The sequence below is a fragment of the Oncorhynchus keta genome, chromosome 21 (assembly GCF_023373465.1).
Source record: "Oncorhynchus keta strain PuntledgeMale-10-30-2019 chromosome 21, Oket_V2, whole genome shotgun sequence".
In the NCBI taxonomy this organism is placed as follows: domain Eukaryota; kingdom Metazoa; phylum Chordata; class Actinopteri; order Salmoniformes; family Salmonidae; genus Oncorhynchus; species Oncorhynchus keta.
Window position 1 is genome coordinate 44,254,512 of NC_068441.1, and position 16,307 is coordinate 44,270,818.

Consider the following 16,307-nt stretch of genomic DNA (forward strand, 5'->3'; position numbering starts at 1 on the left):
CGCCTCTCTTCTCCTCTCCAGGCCAACCTGCCCCTGCTGCAGAGAGAGTTGCTCCACTGTGCGCGTGCGGCCAAGCAGACCCCAGCCCAGTACCTATCCCAACACGAGCACCTCCTACTCAGCACTACTCTGGCCTCGCCCCCCGACTCCTCGGAACTGCTACTGGAGCCCAGCGAGAGAGAGAGAAACCCGACAGTTAAGAGACACAGTCCTAACAGGTAGCTATGTTCAGTAGAGATACAGACAGTTAAGAGACAGTCTCCTCTCTCATCCCTCACCCTGTCCTCTCCTCTCTCATCCCTCACCCTGTCCTCTCCTCTCTCATCCCTCACCCTGTCCTCTCCTCTCTCATTCCTCACCCTGTCCTCTCCTCTCTCATCCCCCACCCTGTCCTCTCCTCTCTCATCCCTCACCCTGTCCTCTCCTCTCTCATCCCTCACCCTGTCCTCTCCTCTCTCATCCCTCACCCTGTCCTCTCCTCTCTCATCCCCCACCCTGTCCTCTCCTCTCTCATCCCTCACCCTGTCCTATCCTCTCTCATCCCTCACCCTGTCCTCTCCTCTCTCATCCCTCACCCTGTCCTCTCCTCTCTCATCCCTCACCCTGTCCTCTCCTTTCTCATCCCTCACCCTGTCCTCTCCTCTCTCATCCCCCACCCTGTCCTCTCCTCTCTCATCCCTCACCCTGTCCTCTCCTCTCTCATCCCTCACCCTGTCCTCTCCTCTCTCATCCCCCACCCTGTCCTCTCCTCTCTCATCCCCCACCCTGTCCTCTCCTCTCTCATCCCTCACCCTGTCCTCTCCTCTCTCATCCCTCACCCTGTCCTCTCCTCTCTCATCCCCCACCCTGTCCTCTCCTCTCTCATCCCTCACCCTGTCCTCTCCTCTCTCATCCCTCACCCTGTCCTTTCCTCTCTCATCCCTCACCCTGTCCTCTCCTCTCTCATCCCTCACCCTGTCCTCTCCTCTCTCATCCCTCACCCTGTCCTCTCCGCTCTCATCCCTCACCCTGTCCTCTCCTCTCTCATCCCCCACCCTGTCCTCTCCTCTCTCATCCCCCACCCTGTCCTCTCCGCTCTCATCCCCCACCCTGTCCTCTCCTCTCTCATCCCTCACCCTGTCCTCTCCTCTCTCATCCCTCACCCTGTCCTCTCCTCTCTCATCCCCCACCCTGTCCTCTCCTCTCTCATCCCTCACCCTGTCCTCTCCGCTCTCATCCCTCACCCTGTCCTCTCCTCTCTCATCCCTCACCCTGTCCTCTCCTCTCTCATCCCCCACCCTGTCCTCTCCTCTCTCATCCCCCACCCTGTCCTCTCCGCTCTCATCCCCCACCCTGTCCTCTCCTCTCTCATCCCCCACCCTGTCCTCTCCGCTCTCATCCCTCACCCTGTCCTCTCCTCTCTCATCCCTCTCTCCTGCAGGGGAAAAGAGAACGGCTTCCACGAGCGCCTCCCCGCCCCCCTGGAGCCCCCAGCTAAGCGCATCTGCACCATCAGCCCGGCGCCCCGCCATAGCCCGGCCAACCCCCTGCCCCTCAGCGCTCAGCTGCACCCCACGCCGCCCCCTCTGCAGCACTACGCCCTTGAGGACATCAGCGCCCCCCATCTGCTGCACCGGGAGAGCAGCCACCGGATACTGGAGCTCCGCGAGCTCAAGGACAGGCCTAGACTACCTGGTAAATAGTTCATACAGACACAAATACATATGGTACATCGTTTTATATTACATTTTGTTACTTACATTTTTATTTTAACAGGGAAATCATATTGAGACCAAGGCCTCTTTTACAAGTGAGCCCTGCACACAATCATACAAATTCACAACATTTACAATTTCAACGCAATAAAAACATACAATATTAACAAGCAGTTAAAGTTACAGGATACCGGAGCTATGGGAGCTAGCTACCTAGTGGTATACAGGAACACATTCACACACACACACACACACACACACACTAAATAAATACAACCCAGATGCTTATTCAAACTCACAAGGGTTTAGCCCTACATGAACAGATATAGCTGGGCTCCTTCATTCTCTGACATTCAACCCTCTGATGTTTTCCATAACACTTAACCAACCAACACCGAGGTTCCCTCATAAAACAGAACTCTCTCACCAACCAACACTGAGGTTCCCTCATAAAACAGAACTCTCTCACCAACCAACACCGAGGTTCCCTCATAAAACAGAACTCTCTCACCAACCAACACTGAGGTTCCCTCATAAAACAGAACTCTCTCACCAACCAACACCGAGGTTCCCTCATAAAACAGAACTCTCTCACCAACCAACACCGAGGTTCCCTCATAAAACAGAACTCTCTCACCAACCAACACCGAGGTTCCCTCATAAAACAGAACTCTCTCACCAACCAACACCGAGGTTCCCTCATAAAACAGAACTCTCTCACCAACCAACACCGAGGTTCCCTCATAAAACAGAACTCTCTCACCAACCAACACCGAGGTTCCCTCATAAAACAGAACTCTCTCACCAACCAACACTGAGGTTCGCTCATAAAACAGAACTCTCTCACCAACCAACACTGAGGTTCCCTCATAAAACAGAACTCTCTCACCAACCAACACCGAGGTTCCCTCATAAAACAGAACTCTCTCACCAACCAACACTGAGGTTCCCTCATAAAACAGAACTCTCTCACCAACCAACACTGAGGTTCCCTCATAAAACAGAACTCTCTCACCAACCAACACCGAGGTTCCCTCATAAAACAGAACTCTCTCACCAACCAACACCGAGGTTCCCTCATAAAACAGAACTCTCTCACCAACCAACACCGAATAAAACAGAACTCTCTCACCAACCAACACCGAGGTTCCCTCATAAAACAGAACTCTCTCACCAACCAACACCGAGGTTCCCTCATAAAACAGAACTCTCTCACCAACCAACACCGAGGTTCCCTCATAAAACAGAACTCTCTCACCAACCAACACCGAGGTTCCCTCATAAAACAGAACTCTCTCACCAACCAACACTGAGGTTCCCTCATAAAACAGAACTCTCTCACCACCCACACTGAGGTTCCCTCATAAAACAGAACTCTCTCACCAACAAAACACTGAGGTTCCCTCATAAAACAGAACTCTCTCACCAACCAACACCGAGGTTCCCTCATAAAACAGAACTCTCTCAACAACCAACACCGAGGTTCCCTCATATAACAGAACTCTCTCACCAACCAACACCGAGGTTCCCTCATAAAACAGAACTCTCTCACCAACCAACACTGAGGTTCCCTCATAAAACAGAACTCTCTCACCAACCAACACTGAGGTTCCCTCATAAAACAGAACTCTCTCACTCACACACAAACAGCCTATAGTACGGTCAATATGAACGCTGCTAATGGGTGGTCTCTGTGTGTGTGTGTGTGTGTGTGTGTGTGTGTGTGTGTGTGTGTGTGTGTGTGTGTGTGTGTGTGTGTGTGTGTGTGTGTGTGTGTGTGTGTGTGTGTGTGTGTGTGTGTGTGTGTGTGTGTGTGTGTGTGTGTGTGGACATGCACAGCTAAGTGCATAGAAGCTCTCAGAAGATCATAAATCTATGGGCCCACATGTGTTTAGACAGTGTGCCCAACTACCCAGGAAGTAGAGTACCTTTGAGTCTCTATGGAGAGAGAGAGGATTGTATCTAGTTCATTGTAGATCTGCGTGCCATCTGGTCCTTGTCAATGGCCAGATGGGACGCAGATATACACACAAGGTAGACGCACACATGCATGCACATGCACACACACATAAACACAGAGGCAAACATGCATGCTCACACACACACACACACACACACACACACACACACACACACACACACACACACACACACACACACACACACACACACACACACACAATTCACCCCCCACTACATACAGTGCCCTAAGGAAACAACAGTAGTGGTGAAGCTGAAGCAAGGAAGGCAGTCAAACAACCATCCTAAGGAATAAGGTTTTGAAGTGTCTGTCCTATATCGATATATAAGAAAGCTCAGGAAATGTTTTCATTTTTTTTGGGGCACAAAACTACCTCCATACTCCATTTGTTTGAATGGGTTACCTTCAGATGAAGGTTTAATATCTCTCTCTCTATATATATATATGTATATATATATCCATAATTCCATTTTGTTTGTTGGGGTTACCTTCAGATGAAATAAACGGGAACACCATCGTGTTCATAATAGTTTTTAGACCAAACCATTCGGACGCTACTACTGCTTTTGTTAAAATACCCATTTTCAGGATGTCTCATGGTCTGACATGGTCCGATGCAGAAGGGCAACATCGGAGGATGTGGCGGATTGAGACGCAGCCCATGCAATATCTCTATCTTAAATTGACAGATTTTGATGGGGATTTTTTTGTTATGTTACTTAGACTGACGCACATGTGACTCAATTGACTCTTAAGGATTAACGTAGAAGATGGGTGTTGTTTAAAGCAGAGAAGAGGTGTTGTTTAAAGCAGAGAAGAGGTGTTGTTTAAAGCAGAGAAGAGGTATTGTTTAAAGGAGAGAAGGGGTATTATTTAAAGCAGAGAAGAGGTATTGTTTAAAGCTGAGAAGAGGTATTGTTGAAAGCAGAGAAGGGGTATTGTTTAAAGCAGAGAAGAGGTATTGTTTAAAGCAGAGAAGAGGTATTGTTTAAAGCAGAGAAGAGGTATTGTTTAAAGCAGAGAAGGGGTATTGTTTAAAGCAGAGAAGAGGTATTGTTTAAAGCAGAGAAGGGGTATTGTTTAAAGCAGAGAAGGGGTATTGTTTAAAGCAGAGAAGAGGTATTGTTTAAAGCAGAGAAGAGGTATTGTTTAAAGCAGAGAAGAGGTGTTGTTTAAAGCTGAGAAGAGGTATTGTTTAAAGCTGAGAAGAGGTATTGTTTAAAGCAGAGAAGGGTATTATTTAAAGCAGGGAAGGGGTGTTGTTTAAAGCAGAGAAGAGGTGTTGTTTAAAGCTGAGAAGAGGTATTGTTGAAAGCAGAGAAGGGGTATTGTTTAAAGGAGAGAAGGGGTATTGTTTAAAGGAGAGAAGGGGTATTGTTTAAAGCAGAGAAGAGGTATTGTTTAAAGCAGAGAAGGGGTATTGTTTAAAGCAGAGAAGAGGTACACACACGTATTGTTTAAAGCAGAGAAGGGGTGTTGTTTAAAGGAGAGAATGGGTATTGTTTAAAGCAGAGAAGAGGTATTGTTTAAAGCAGAGAAGAGGTATTGTTTAAAGCAGAGAAGAGGTATTGTTTAAAGCAGAGAAGAGGTATTGTTTAAAGCAGAGAAGGGGTATTGTTTAAAGCAGAGAAGAGGTACACACACGTTTGTTTAAAGCAGAGAAGGGTGTTGTTTAAAGGAGAGAATGGGTATTGTTTAAAGCAGAGAAGAGGTATTGTTTAAAGCAGAGAAGAGGTATTGTTTAAAGCAGAGAAGAGGTATTGTTTAAAGGAGAGAAGGGGTATTGTTTAAAGCAGAGAAGAGGTACACACACGTATTGTTTAAAGCAGAGAAGGGGTGTTGTTTAAAGCAGAGAAGAGGTATTGTTTAAAGCAGAGAAGAGGTATTGTTTAAAGCAGAGAAGAGGTATTGTTTAAAGCAGAGAAGGGGTGTTGTTTAAAGCAGAGAAGGGGTGTTGTTTAAAGGAGAGAAGGGGTATTGTTTAAAGCAGAGAAGAGGTACACACACGTATTGTTTAAAGCAGAGAAGGGGTGTTGTTTAAAGGAGAGAATGGGTGTTGTTTAAAGCAGAGAAGAGGTATTGTTTAAAGCAGAGAAGTTTAAAGCAGAGAAGAGGTATTGTTTAAAGCAGAGAAGAGGTATTGTTTAAAGCAGAGAAGAGGTATTGTTTAAAGCAGAGAAGGGTATTGTTTAAAGCAGAGAAGAGGTATTGTTTAAAGCAGAGAAGGGGTGTTGTTTAAAGCAGAGAAGAGGTATTGTTTAAAGCAGAGAAGAGGTATTGTTTAAAGCAGAGAAGAGGTATTGTTTAAAGCAGAGAAGAGGTATTGTTTAAAGCAGAGAAGAGGTATTGTTTAAAGCAGAGAAGGGGTGTTGTTTAAAGCAGAGAAGAGGTATTGTTTAAAGCAGAGCCTGACTGATATGGGATTTTTGGATCCGATATGATTCCAATTGTAGAGTAGAAATATTAACAGATAACTGATATATCTGGCAATATTTTTATTATAGCTGGAATGAAATCCATTTTCCTGTATGGATTGGGCTTAAAACAGCCCTGCTAAAATACTCAGAAAGATGATTTCTTACATTTGAGGAAATAACATTTTAGGAGCACCAGAAAGACAATCTGTCTGACTCTAGTGAAAGGAGGATAAACTGCTCTGATTCTAGCAAAACAATTGCCTAGGCACTGAAGACTGAGCAACTCATGCTAGCCAGCTGGAAAACAACAATATAACGTTGCCTCAGTGAGCGGTCCTTACTATCTGTGATCCTTGGGACGTCCATACCCCATTGAAGTTGACATTTAATATAGTTACGATAAGGGTTACGGTTTGGGTTAGGTAAGGGTTATGGTTAAGGTTTAGCTTATGGATGCCCCAAGGATCCCGGCTAGCACTAACCTTCGGTGAACTGCGTCACGTATTCTCATACAGTTATTTATGTATTTTTAACTTGGCAAGTCAGTTAAGAACAAATTCTTATTTTCAATGACAGCCTAGGAACAGTGACAGAACAACAGATTTGTACCTTGTCAGCTCGGGGGTTTGAACTTGCAACCTTCCGGTTACTAGTCCAACGCTCTAACCACTATGCTACCCTGCCGCCCACCATGGAAATGGGGGTGGCGAAACATGAATTTGGACCCTGACAAGTGACAACCCATACATCAAAACGTATCTATGAAGCGCTACTTTGTAACCTGCTATGTTTTGTGTGTGTGTTTATGTCTGAAAACATTTGAATTACAGAGTTTGAGGGAAAAAACCCTTCGCAGAGAGCAAATATAACACACCAGATTTCGCGGGCTTCACTAAAGCCAAAGGACTGTAACGTTACCGTTACCGCAGAGTTGGACGTTCTTAGCACGTCACGTACTTTACATTTGAGCATAGCATCCATTATTTGTCACGACACCCAACACCCTACCATGACACTTTACCTAACAGTATATAGCCAGCATGGGCGCAATTTAGGTTTTTGCAGATTATGAGTCAACCCACACATCACTACTGCACCAAATATCTTAGTTAGATGTCAAATTGCGCGACTAAGATCTCCTCAACAAAATACTTCCAAATTAACGACAGATTTATTGAGTTCCATTAGAATCATTCAGACTATTTTGAGGAACTGTATACTGCTACGGTGTCTCAAGATGGACAACTTGCCGCTGTTTTCTTGTTTTTCCAAGCAAAGGTCTTTTAAGGGCGTATGCGAGCACACTGGTTCCGTTAGCCAAACTCGGCTAGGCCGCAGCCAAACCGAAGCATGTGGAAGGCTTGAGTGTGTGTGTGTCTGTCTTTTTAGGTTGTCTAATGTGTGTTTTTGTCTCTGAGTGTTTGCGGTGTGTGCCCCCAACCCCAGCTCCTCCTAACCAGAGCGGGTGTCAGCTCCACTTAGCCAGGGGGAATCTGTGTGAAGAAGTGGGCCTGCTCCACTCAGCCTGAGCGGCTCCCCGCTGGAATGCTGCTAGCTCCAGACCAGGGGGAGGGAAGGCTCACTCCTCCCCGACAGTTACCCAGCCAGGGGAGCCCAATGGGGGGCATGGATGAGGAGGAGAGGGGGGTGGTGGTGGTTTTACACTGACAGCTGACCTCCAGATGTGGGGCCGTCTGCTGTGGCTGGGCCGGAGTCTGGTTCTCATCAAAAGGCCTTTCTCTTTCTGTCTTTTAATATCTCTTTTTGTCTTTTAATCTCTCTTTCTCTAACTTTCATCCCCCCTCTCTCTCTTTCCTGTGTAAAACCTTAACGTTCCACCTCTCTTTCTCTTTCCTGTGTAAAACCTTAACGTTCCACCTCTCTCTCTCTTTCCTGTGTAAAACCTTAACGTTCCACCTCTCTTTCTCTTTCCTGTGTAAAACCTTAACGTTCCACCTCTCTTTCTCTTTCCTGTGTAAAACCTTAACGTTCCACCTCTCTCTCTCTTTCCTGTGTAAAACCTTAACGTTCCACCTCTCTCTCTCTTTCCTGTGTAAAACCTTAACGTTCCACCTCTCTCTCTCCTGTTTAACGTTCCACCTCTCTCTCTCTTTCCTGTGTAAAACCTTAACGTTCCACCTCTCTCTCTCTTTCCTGTGTAAAACCTTAACGTTCCACCTCTCTCTCTCCTTTCCACCTCTCTCTCTCTTTCCTGTGTAAAACCTTAACGTTCCACCTCTCTCTCTCTTTCCTGTTAAAACCTGTTCCACCTCTCTCTCTCTTCCTGTGTAAAACCTTAACGTTCCACCTCTCTCTCTCTTTCCTGTGTAAAACCTTAACGTTCCACCTCTCTCTCTCTTTCCTGTGTAAAACCTTAACGTTCCACCTCTCTCTCTCTTTCCTGTGTAAAACCTTAACGTTCCACCTCTCTCTCTTTCCTGTGTAAAACCTTAACGTTCCACCTCTCTCTCTCTTTCCTGTGTAAAACCTTAACGTTCCACCTCTCTCTCTTTCCTGTGTAAAACCTTAACGTTCCACCTCTCTCTCTCTTTCCTGTGTAAAACCTGTTCCACCTCTCTCTCTCTTTCCTGTGTAAAACCTTAACGTTCCACCTCTCTTTCTCTTCCTGTGTAAAACCTTAACGTTCCACCTCTCTTTCTCTTTCCTGTGTAAAACCTTAACGTTCCACCTCTCTTCTCTTTCCTGTGTAAAACCTTAACGTTCCACCTCTCTCTCTCTTTCCTGTGTAAAACCTTAACGTTCCACCTCTCTCTCTTTTCCTGTGTAAAACCTTAACGTTCCACCTCTCTCTCTTTCCTGTGTAAAACCTTAACGTTCCACCTCTCTCTCTTTCCTGTGTAAAACCTTAACGTTCCACCTCTCTCTTTTCCTGTGTAAAACCTCGTTTCCACCTCCTGTGTAAAACCTTAACGTTCCACCTCTCTCTCTTTCCTGTGTAAAACCTTAACGTTCCACCTCTCTCTCTCTTTCCTGTGTAAAACCTTAACGTTCCACCTCTCTCTCTCTTTCCTGTGTAAAACCTTAACGTTCCACCTCTCTCTCTCTTTCCTGTGTAAAACCTTAACGTTCCACCTCTCTCTCTTTCCTGTGTAAAACCTTAACGTTCCACCTCTCTCTCTCTTTCCTGTGTAAAACCTTAACGTTCCACCTCTCTCTCTCTTTCCTGTGTAAAACCTTAACGTTCCACCTCTCTCTCTTTTCCTGTGTAAAACCTTAACGTTCCACCTCTCTTTTCTTTCCTGTGTAAAACCTTAACGTTCCACCTCTCTCTCTTTCCTGTGTAAAACCTTAACGTTCCACCTCTCTCTCTTTCCTGTGTAAAACCTTAACGTTCCACCTCTCTCTTCCTGTGTAAAACCTTTCCACCTGTGAAACCTTAACGTTCCACCTCTCTCTCTTTCCTGTGTAAAACCTTAACGTTCCACCTCTCTCTCCTTTCCTGTAAAACCTTAACGTTCCACCTCTCTCTCTTTCCTGTGTAAAACCTTAACGTTCCACCTCTCTCTCTTTTCCTGTGTAAAACCTTAACGTTCCACCTCTCTCTCTTTCCTGTGTAAAACCTTAACGTTCCACCTCTCTTTCTCTTTCCTGTGTAAAACCTTAACGTTCCACCTCTCTCTCTCTTTCCTGTGTAAAACCTTAACGTTCCACCTCTCTATCTTTCCTGTGTAAAACCTTAACGTTCCACCTCTCTCTCTCTTTCCTGTGTAAAACCTTAACGTTCCACCTCTCTCTCTTTCCTGTGTAAAACCTTAACGTTCCACCTCTCTCTCTTTCCTGTGTAAAACCTTAACGTTCCACCTCTCTCTCTTTCCTGTGTAAAACCTTAACGTTCCACCTCTCTCTCTTTCCTGTGTAAAACCTTAACGTTCCACCTCTCTCTCTTTCCTGTGTAAAACCTTAACGTTCCACCTCTCTCTCTCTTTCCTGTGTAAAACCTTAACGTTCCACCTCTCTCTCTTTCTCTCTGTTTTTTACCTCCTTTTACTCTTTCCTTGTTTTTACGACCCCTTGTCTTCAGTAGGATACATCTATTTTTCTCTCTATCGCTTTGTCTTTTCTAACTGTCTTCATTTTCTCCCTTCTCTCCTTTGAGTTGGCTACTCTTTTTCTTTCTCTTGTGTTTAAGGGAGCGAGATGGTAAAGCCCATCTTGTCACTAAGCTATGATCATGACGTGGAATAGCGTTGTGAAATCTGACCATCCACTGCTTCATTGTGGAATAACTATGATGATTATGGTTCATGTTAATAGACTTTCAAATCCAATTGTATTGGTCACATACACATATTTAGCAGATGTTATTGTGGGTGTAGCGAAATGCTTGTGTTCCTAGCTCCAAAAGTTCAGTAATATCTAACAATTCACAACAATGCACACAAATAAAAAGTAATAAGATGGTATTAAGAAATATTGAAATATTAGAACGAGCAATGTCGGAGTCCGGAGTATAAATATAAACAGTGCCTTCGGAAAGTATTCAGGCCCCTTGACTTTTTCCACATTTTGTAAGTTACAGCCTTAATCTAAAATGGATCAAATAAAATAAAATACTCACCAATCTACACACAATACCCCGTAATGACAAAGCAACATTTTTGCAAATGTATAAAAAATAAAAACAGAAATACCTTATTTACATAAGTATTCAGACCATTTGCTATGAGACTTGAAATTGAGCTCATGTGCATCCTACTTCCATTGATCATCCTTGATGTTTCTACAACTTGATTGGAGTCCAACTGTAGTCAATGTAATTGATTGGACATGATTTGGAAAGGCACACACCTGTTTAAAAAAGGTCCCACAGTTGACAGTGCATGTCAGAGCAAAAAACAAGACATGAGGTCGAAGGAATTGTCCGTAGAGCTCCGAGACAGGATTGTGTCGAGGCACAGGTCTGGGGAAGGGTAACAAAATATTTCTGCAGCATTGAAGGTCCCCAAGAACACAGTGGCCTACATCATTCTTAAATGGAAGAAGTTTGGAACCACCAAGACTCTTCCTAGAGCTGGTCTCCCGGTCAAACTGAGCAATCGTGGAAGAAGGGCCTTGATCAGGGAGATGACCAAGTACCCGATGGTCACTCTGACCGAGCTCTCGAGTTCCTCTGTGGAGATGGGAGAACCTTTCAGAAGGACAACCATCTCTGCAGCACTCCACCAATCAGGCCTTTATGGTAGAGTGGCCAGATGGACGCCACTCATCAGTAAAAGGAACATGACAGTTCGCTTGGACTTTGCCAAAAGGCAAGATTCTCAGACCACGAGAAACAAGATTATCTGGTCTGATGAAATCAAGATTAAACTCTTTGGCCTGAATGCCAAGCGTCACATCTGGAGGAAACCTGGCACCATCCCTACGGTGAAGCATGGTGGTGGCAGCATCATGCTGTGGGGATGTTTTTCAGTGGCAGGGACTGGGAGACTAGTCAGGGTCGAGGCAAAGATGAACAGAGCCTTCCAACAGGACAACGACCTTAAGCACACCGCAAAGACAATGCAGAAGTGGCTTCGGGACAAGTCTCTGAATATCCTTGAGTGGCCCAGCCAGAGTCCAGACTTGAACCCGATCAAACATCTCTGGAGAGACCTAAAAATAGCAGTGCAGCAACATTCCCCATCCAGTGCAGCAACGTTCCCCATGTTCCCCACCCTGACAGAGCTTGATAAGATCTGCAGAGAAGAATGGGAGAAACTCCCCAAATACAGGTGTGCCAAGCTTATAGCGTCATGTCCAAGAAGACTCAAGGCTGTAATCGCTGCAAAAGGTGCTTCAACTAAGTACTGAGGAAAGGGTCTGAATACTTATGTAAATGTTATTATTCAGTTTATTTTATGTGATAAATTAGCAAAAAAATCTAAACTGTTTTTGCTTTGTCATTATGGGTTATTGTGTGTAGATTGATGAAGGGGGAAAAACTATTTAATACACTATAGAATAAGGCTTTAACCTAACAAAGTGGAAAAAGACAAGGGGGTCTGAATACTTTCCAAAGGCTCTATATATAGAGTGAGTGTGTGTGTGTGAATGGGATCTATAGACCCCCCTCTTCTCTCTGCCTCACTTCCCGTGATAGTAATTTGTTATGATGGATTCTGTAACATTACGTTCCTCTTTAATTTTTCTCGTCTTTCTAATCAGGCACTAACGGGGGCTACCGCGAGGAGCCCGTGGACCACAGGCTGACAGACAGAGAGTGGGCCGATGAGTGGAGGCATCTGGATCATGTAAGTACTACTGCTGACAGCAGCCGTCGCTGCCGACCACTTGCACTACTGGTGCTGTAGTAACTCTTACTGTCTGGCGGAGCCATCGAAGCTTTGTCACACTTGGTGTCCCGTTCACAGTGGCAGACTTTTGTTTAAGGCCATTTTCTGTCAACATCAGAGAGCCATGCATTGAATTGTGTGGCCCAAAGTAGGAGTCCTACCCAATGAAATAAAGCCATGATATCCACTGAGTGTACAAAACATGATGAAAACCTGCTCTTTCTATGACATAGACTGACCATGTGAATCCAGGTGAAACTATGATCCCTTATTGATGTCACTTATTAAAATCTACTTCAATCAGTGTAGATTAAGGGGAGGATACAGGTTGAAGACACGTTTTTTAACCTTGAGACAATTGAGACATGGATGTGCCATTCAGAGGGTGAATGGGTAAGACAAAAGATTGAACTGAACGGGTTATGGTAGTAGTGGCCAGGTACACCGGTTTGAGTAAAGAACTGCAATGCTGCTGTGTTTTTCACGCTCAACAGGTCAAATCAAAATGTATTGGTCACATACACATGTTTAGCAGATGTTATTGCGGGTGCAGCGAAATGCTTCAAAAACATTTTCTGGGCGAATAGTGTAAGAAATAATACATTTTTTAAAATAATGCAACGTTTCCTAAGAGCTAGAAGGGCGGCAGTCCTCTCTGTCAGCACCAAGAATGGTCCACCACCCAAAGGACATCCAGCCAACATCCAGCCACAACTGTGAGAAGCATTGGAGTCAACATGGGCCAGTATCCCTGTGGAACACTTTCGACACCTTGTTGAGTCCATGCCCCGACGAATTGAGTCTGTTCTGAGGGCAAAGTGGGGTGCAACTCAATATCAGGAAGGTGTTTTTAATGTTTTGTTTTGTATAAAGCAAATGTTTATATATATATATCTCATTCTTGGCTATATGTGTTGAGACTCATCATGTACTCAGACTAAGACAATTGTAAACTAAATCATTGTTACTGGCCATGCATGTATCTGCAGAAATGGGCTATCAATATTAATACAGTGCCTTGCGAAAGTAATCGGCCCCCTTGAACTTTGCGACCTTTTGCCACATTTCAGGCTTCAAACATAAAGATATAAAACTGTATTTTTTTGTGAAGAATCAACAACAAGTGGGACACAATCATGAAGTGGAACGACATTTATTGGATATTTCAAACTTTTTTAACAAATCAAAAACTGAAAAATTGGGCGTGCAAAATTATTCAGCCCCTTTACTTTCAGTGCAGCAAACTCTCTCCAGAAGTTCAGTGAGGATCTCTGAATGATCCAATGTTGACCTAAATGACTAATGATGATAAATACAATCCACCTGTGTGTAATCAAGTCTCCGTATAAATGCACCTGCACTGTGATAGTCTCAGAGGTCCGTTAAAAGCGCAGATAGCATCATGAAGAACAAGGAACACACCAGGCAGGTCCGAGATACTGTTGTGAAGAAGTTTAAAGCCGGATTTGGATACAAAAAGATTTCCCAAGCTTTAAACATCCCAAGGAGCACTGTGCAAGCGATAATATTGAAATGGAAGGAGTATCAGACCACTGCAAATCTACCAAGACCTGGCCGTCCCTCTAAACTTTCAGCTCATACAAGGAGAAGACTGATCAGAGATGCAGCCAAGAGGCCCATGATCACTATGGATGAACTGCAGAGATCTACAGCTGAGGTGGGAGACTCTGTCCATAGGACAATAATCAGTCGTATATTGCACAAATCTGGCCTTTATGGAAGAGTGGCAAGAAGAAAGCCATTTCTTAAAGATATCCATAAAAAGTGCTGTTTAAAGTTTGCAACAAGCGACCTGGGAGACACACCAAACATGTGGAAGAAGGTGCTCTGGTCAGATGAAACCAAAATGGAACTTTTTGGCAACAATTCAAAACGTTATGTTTGGCGTAAAAGCAACACCCTGAACACACCATCCCCACTGTCAAACATGGTGGTGGCAGCATCATGGTTTGGGGCTGCTTTTCTTCAGCAGGGACAGGGAAGATGGTTAAAATTGATGGGAAGATGGATGGAGCCAAATACAGGACCATTCTGGAAGATAACCTGATGGAGTCTGCAAAAGACCTGAGACTGGGACGGAGATTTGTCTTCCAACAAGACAATGATCCAAAACATAAAGCAAAATCTACAATTGAATGGTTCAAAAATAAACATATCCAGGTGTTAGAATGGCCAAGTCAAAGTCCAGACCTGAATCCAATCGAGAATCTGTGGAAAGAACTGAAAACTGCTGTTCACAAATGCTCTCCATCCAACCTCACTGAGCTCGAGCTGTTTTGCAAGGAGGAATGGGAAAAAATGTCAGTCTCTCGATGTGCAAAACTGATAGAGACATACCCCAAGCGACTTACAGCTGTAATCGCAGCAAAAGGTGGCGCTACAAAGTATTAACTTAAGGGGGCTGAATAATTTTGCACGCCCAATTTTTCAGTTTATGATTTGTTAAAAAAGCTTGAAATATCCAATAAATGTCATTCCACTTCATGATTGTGTCCCACTTGTTGTTGATTCTTCACAAAAAATACAGTTTTATATCTTTATGTTTGAAGCCTGAAAGGTGGCAAAAGGTCGCAAAGTTCAAGGGGGCCGAATACTTTCGCAAGGCACTGTATTTAGTTGCACAGTATCTGAGTAGTTTTAAAAAGAAAAACCATTAAGAATCCTAATTGATCTTCCTCTAAATGTCTCTTCTTCCCTCTCTCTCCTCTCCCTCTTGTCTCCCTCTCGTGTCTCCCTCTCCCTCTCGTGTCTCCCTCTCATCTCTCTCCCTCTCGTCTCTTTCTGCCTCTCCCTCTTGTCTCCCTCTCGTGTCTCCCCCTCGTCTCCCTCTCGTGTGTCCCTCTCGTGTCTCCCTCTCGTCTTTCTCCCTCGTCTCTCCCTCGTCTCTTTCTCCCTCGTCTCTCTCCCTCTCGTCTCTCTCTCCCTCTCGTCTCTCTCTCCCTCTTGTCTCCTAGGTGTTGAACTGCATTGTGGAGATGGTGGAGAAGACGCGTCGGTCGGTGGCTGTGCTGCGGCGCTGTCAGGAGTCGGACCGCGAGGAGCTCAACTACTGGCGGCGGCGCTCCAGCGAGCAGGAAGACCCCCGCAAGGGAGGGGCCGCCACCGTGCCCACCCCCTTCTCCAAGACCCACAGCCCCCACACAGCAGCCATTCCCGCCCCCTTCTCCAAGACCCACAGCCCCCACACAGCAGCCATTCCCGCCCCCTTCTCCAAGACCCACAGCCCCCACACAGCAGCCATTCCCGCCCCCTTCTCCAAGACCCACAGCCCCCACACAACCGAGGGACTCAGCAGTGGTGGGTGGTATTTTATATTTACATTATAACTCTTATCATATCAAACTAAGTTCATTTCTCACCTTAGGAAATGTCCTTTTACATACATTTGTTGATCAGGTGTGTACCTTGTCATATGTGAGTCCTGTCGAGTCAATCAAGGGATAAGTGATAGCAATTAGTAGTCCCCTTGATGGTGAGCTGCTTGCTGAACTGAAGCAACTGTCACCAGCTACTGAGCCCTCACATAGTCACCATATAGGCTGCCATCTTGTGTTCATCTGCAGAACTACACCCATCAACACTACTATGGAGACATTTAGATTTTATACATACAGGACGCTTCCCAAATGGTGCCCTATTCCCTTTGAAATGCAATGCAGTTGATGGGGTTCCATAGGGCTCTGGTCAACAGTAGTGCACTATGTAGGGAATCGGTGCCATTTGGGATGCAAGCACAGCCTTGCTGGCAGTGTTTATCTCTCAGCGCTCGTCTCTCCGGGGCTCATGCTGCCCTGTGGCCCCCAGACAGGTGCCAGCGCTGCTCTGTCCAGATCGGCCACAGAAGGCCGTACTGTAAGACCCAAATCTGGCTGCCCACAGCCCAGCCGGAGCGCCATCTGTG

The 16,307-nt window shown here is 45.3% G+C and overlaps 1 protein-coding gene and 1 long non-coding RNA gene across 13 annotated transcripts in view; both read left to right on the forward strand.

The window, feature by feature from the left end:
• LOC118377882 (protein CBFA2T2-like) overlaps positions 1-16,307 on the forward strand; it is a 99,265-nt gene that overhangs the window by 78,699 nt on the left and 4,259 nt on the right. For all 9 annotated transcript variants that reach the window (XR_008074637.1, XR_008074638.1, XM_052473993.1 and 6 more), the window contains 4 exons: positions 22-218; positions 1,421-1,674; positions 12,258-12,343; positions 15,361-15,703. Coding sequence is in view for 7 of the 9 variants with exons in the window: in XM_052473993.1 (XP_052329953.1) it covers positions 22-218; positions 1,421-1,674; positions 12,258-12,343; positions 15,361-15,703 (880 nt within the window). In the remaining 2 variants the exon portion in view is untranslated. The remainder of the gene's footprint in view (positions 1-21; positions 219-1,420; positions 1,675-12,257; positions 12,344-15,360; positions 15,704-16,307) is intronic.
• Positions 2,136-3,350, forward strand: LOC127910387 (uncharacterized). Of its 4 annotated transcripts, XR_008074640.1 has the most exons (6): positions 2,136-2,177; positions 2,220-2,513; positions 2,556-2,597; positions 2,682-2,765; positions 2,841-2,966; positions 3,093-3,350. It is a non-coding gene; the product is annotated as an uncharacterized LOC127910387 (long non-coding RNA). The 4 variants fall into 4 exon arrangements; XR_008074642.1 differs by lacking the exon at positions 2,556-2,597 and having other exon boundaries at positions 2,220-2,471; XR_008074639.1 differs by lacking the exon at positions 3,093-3,350 and having other exon boundaries at positions 2,556-2,765; positions 2,841-3,068.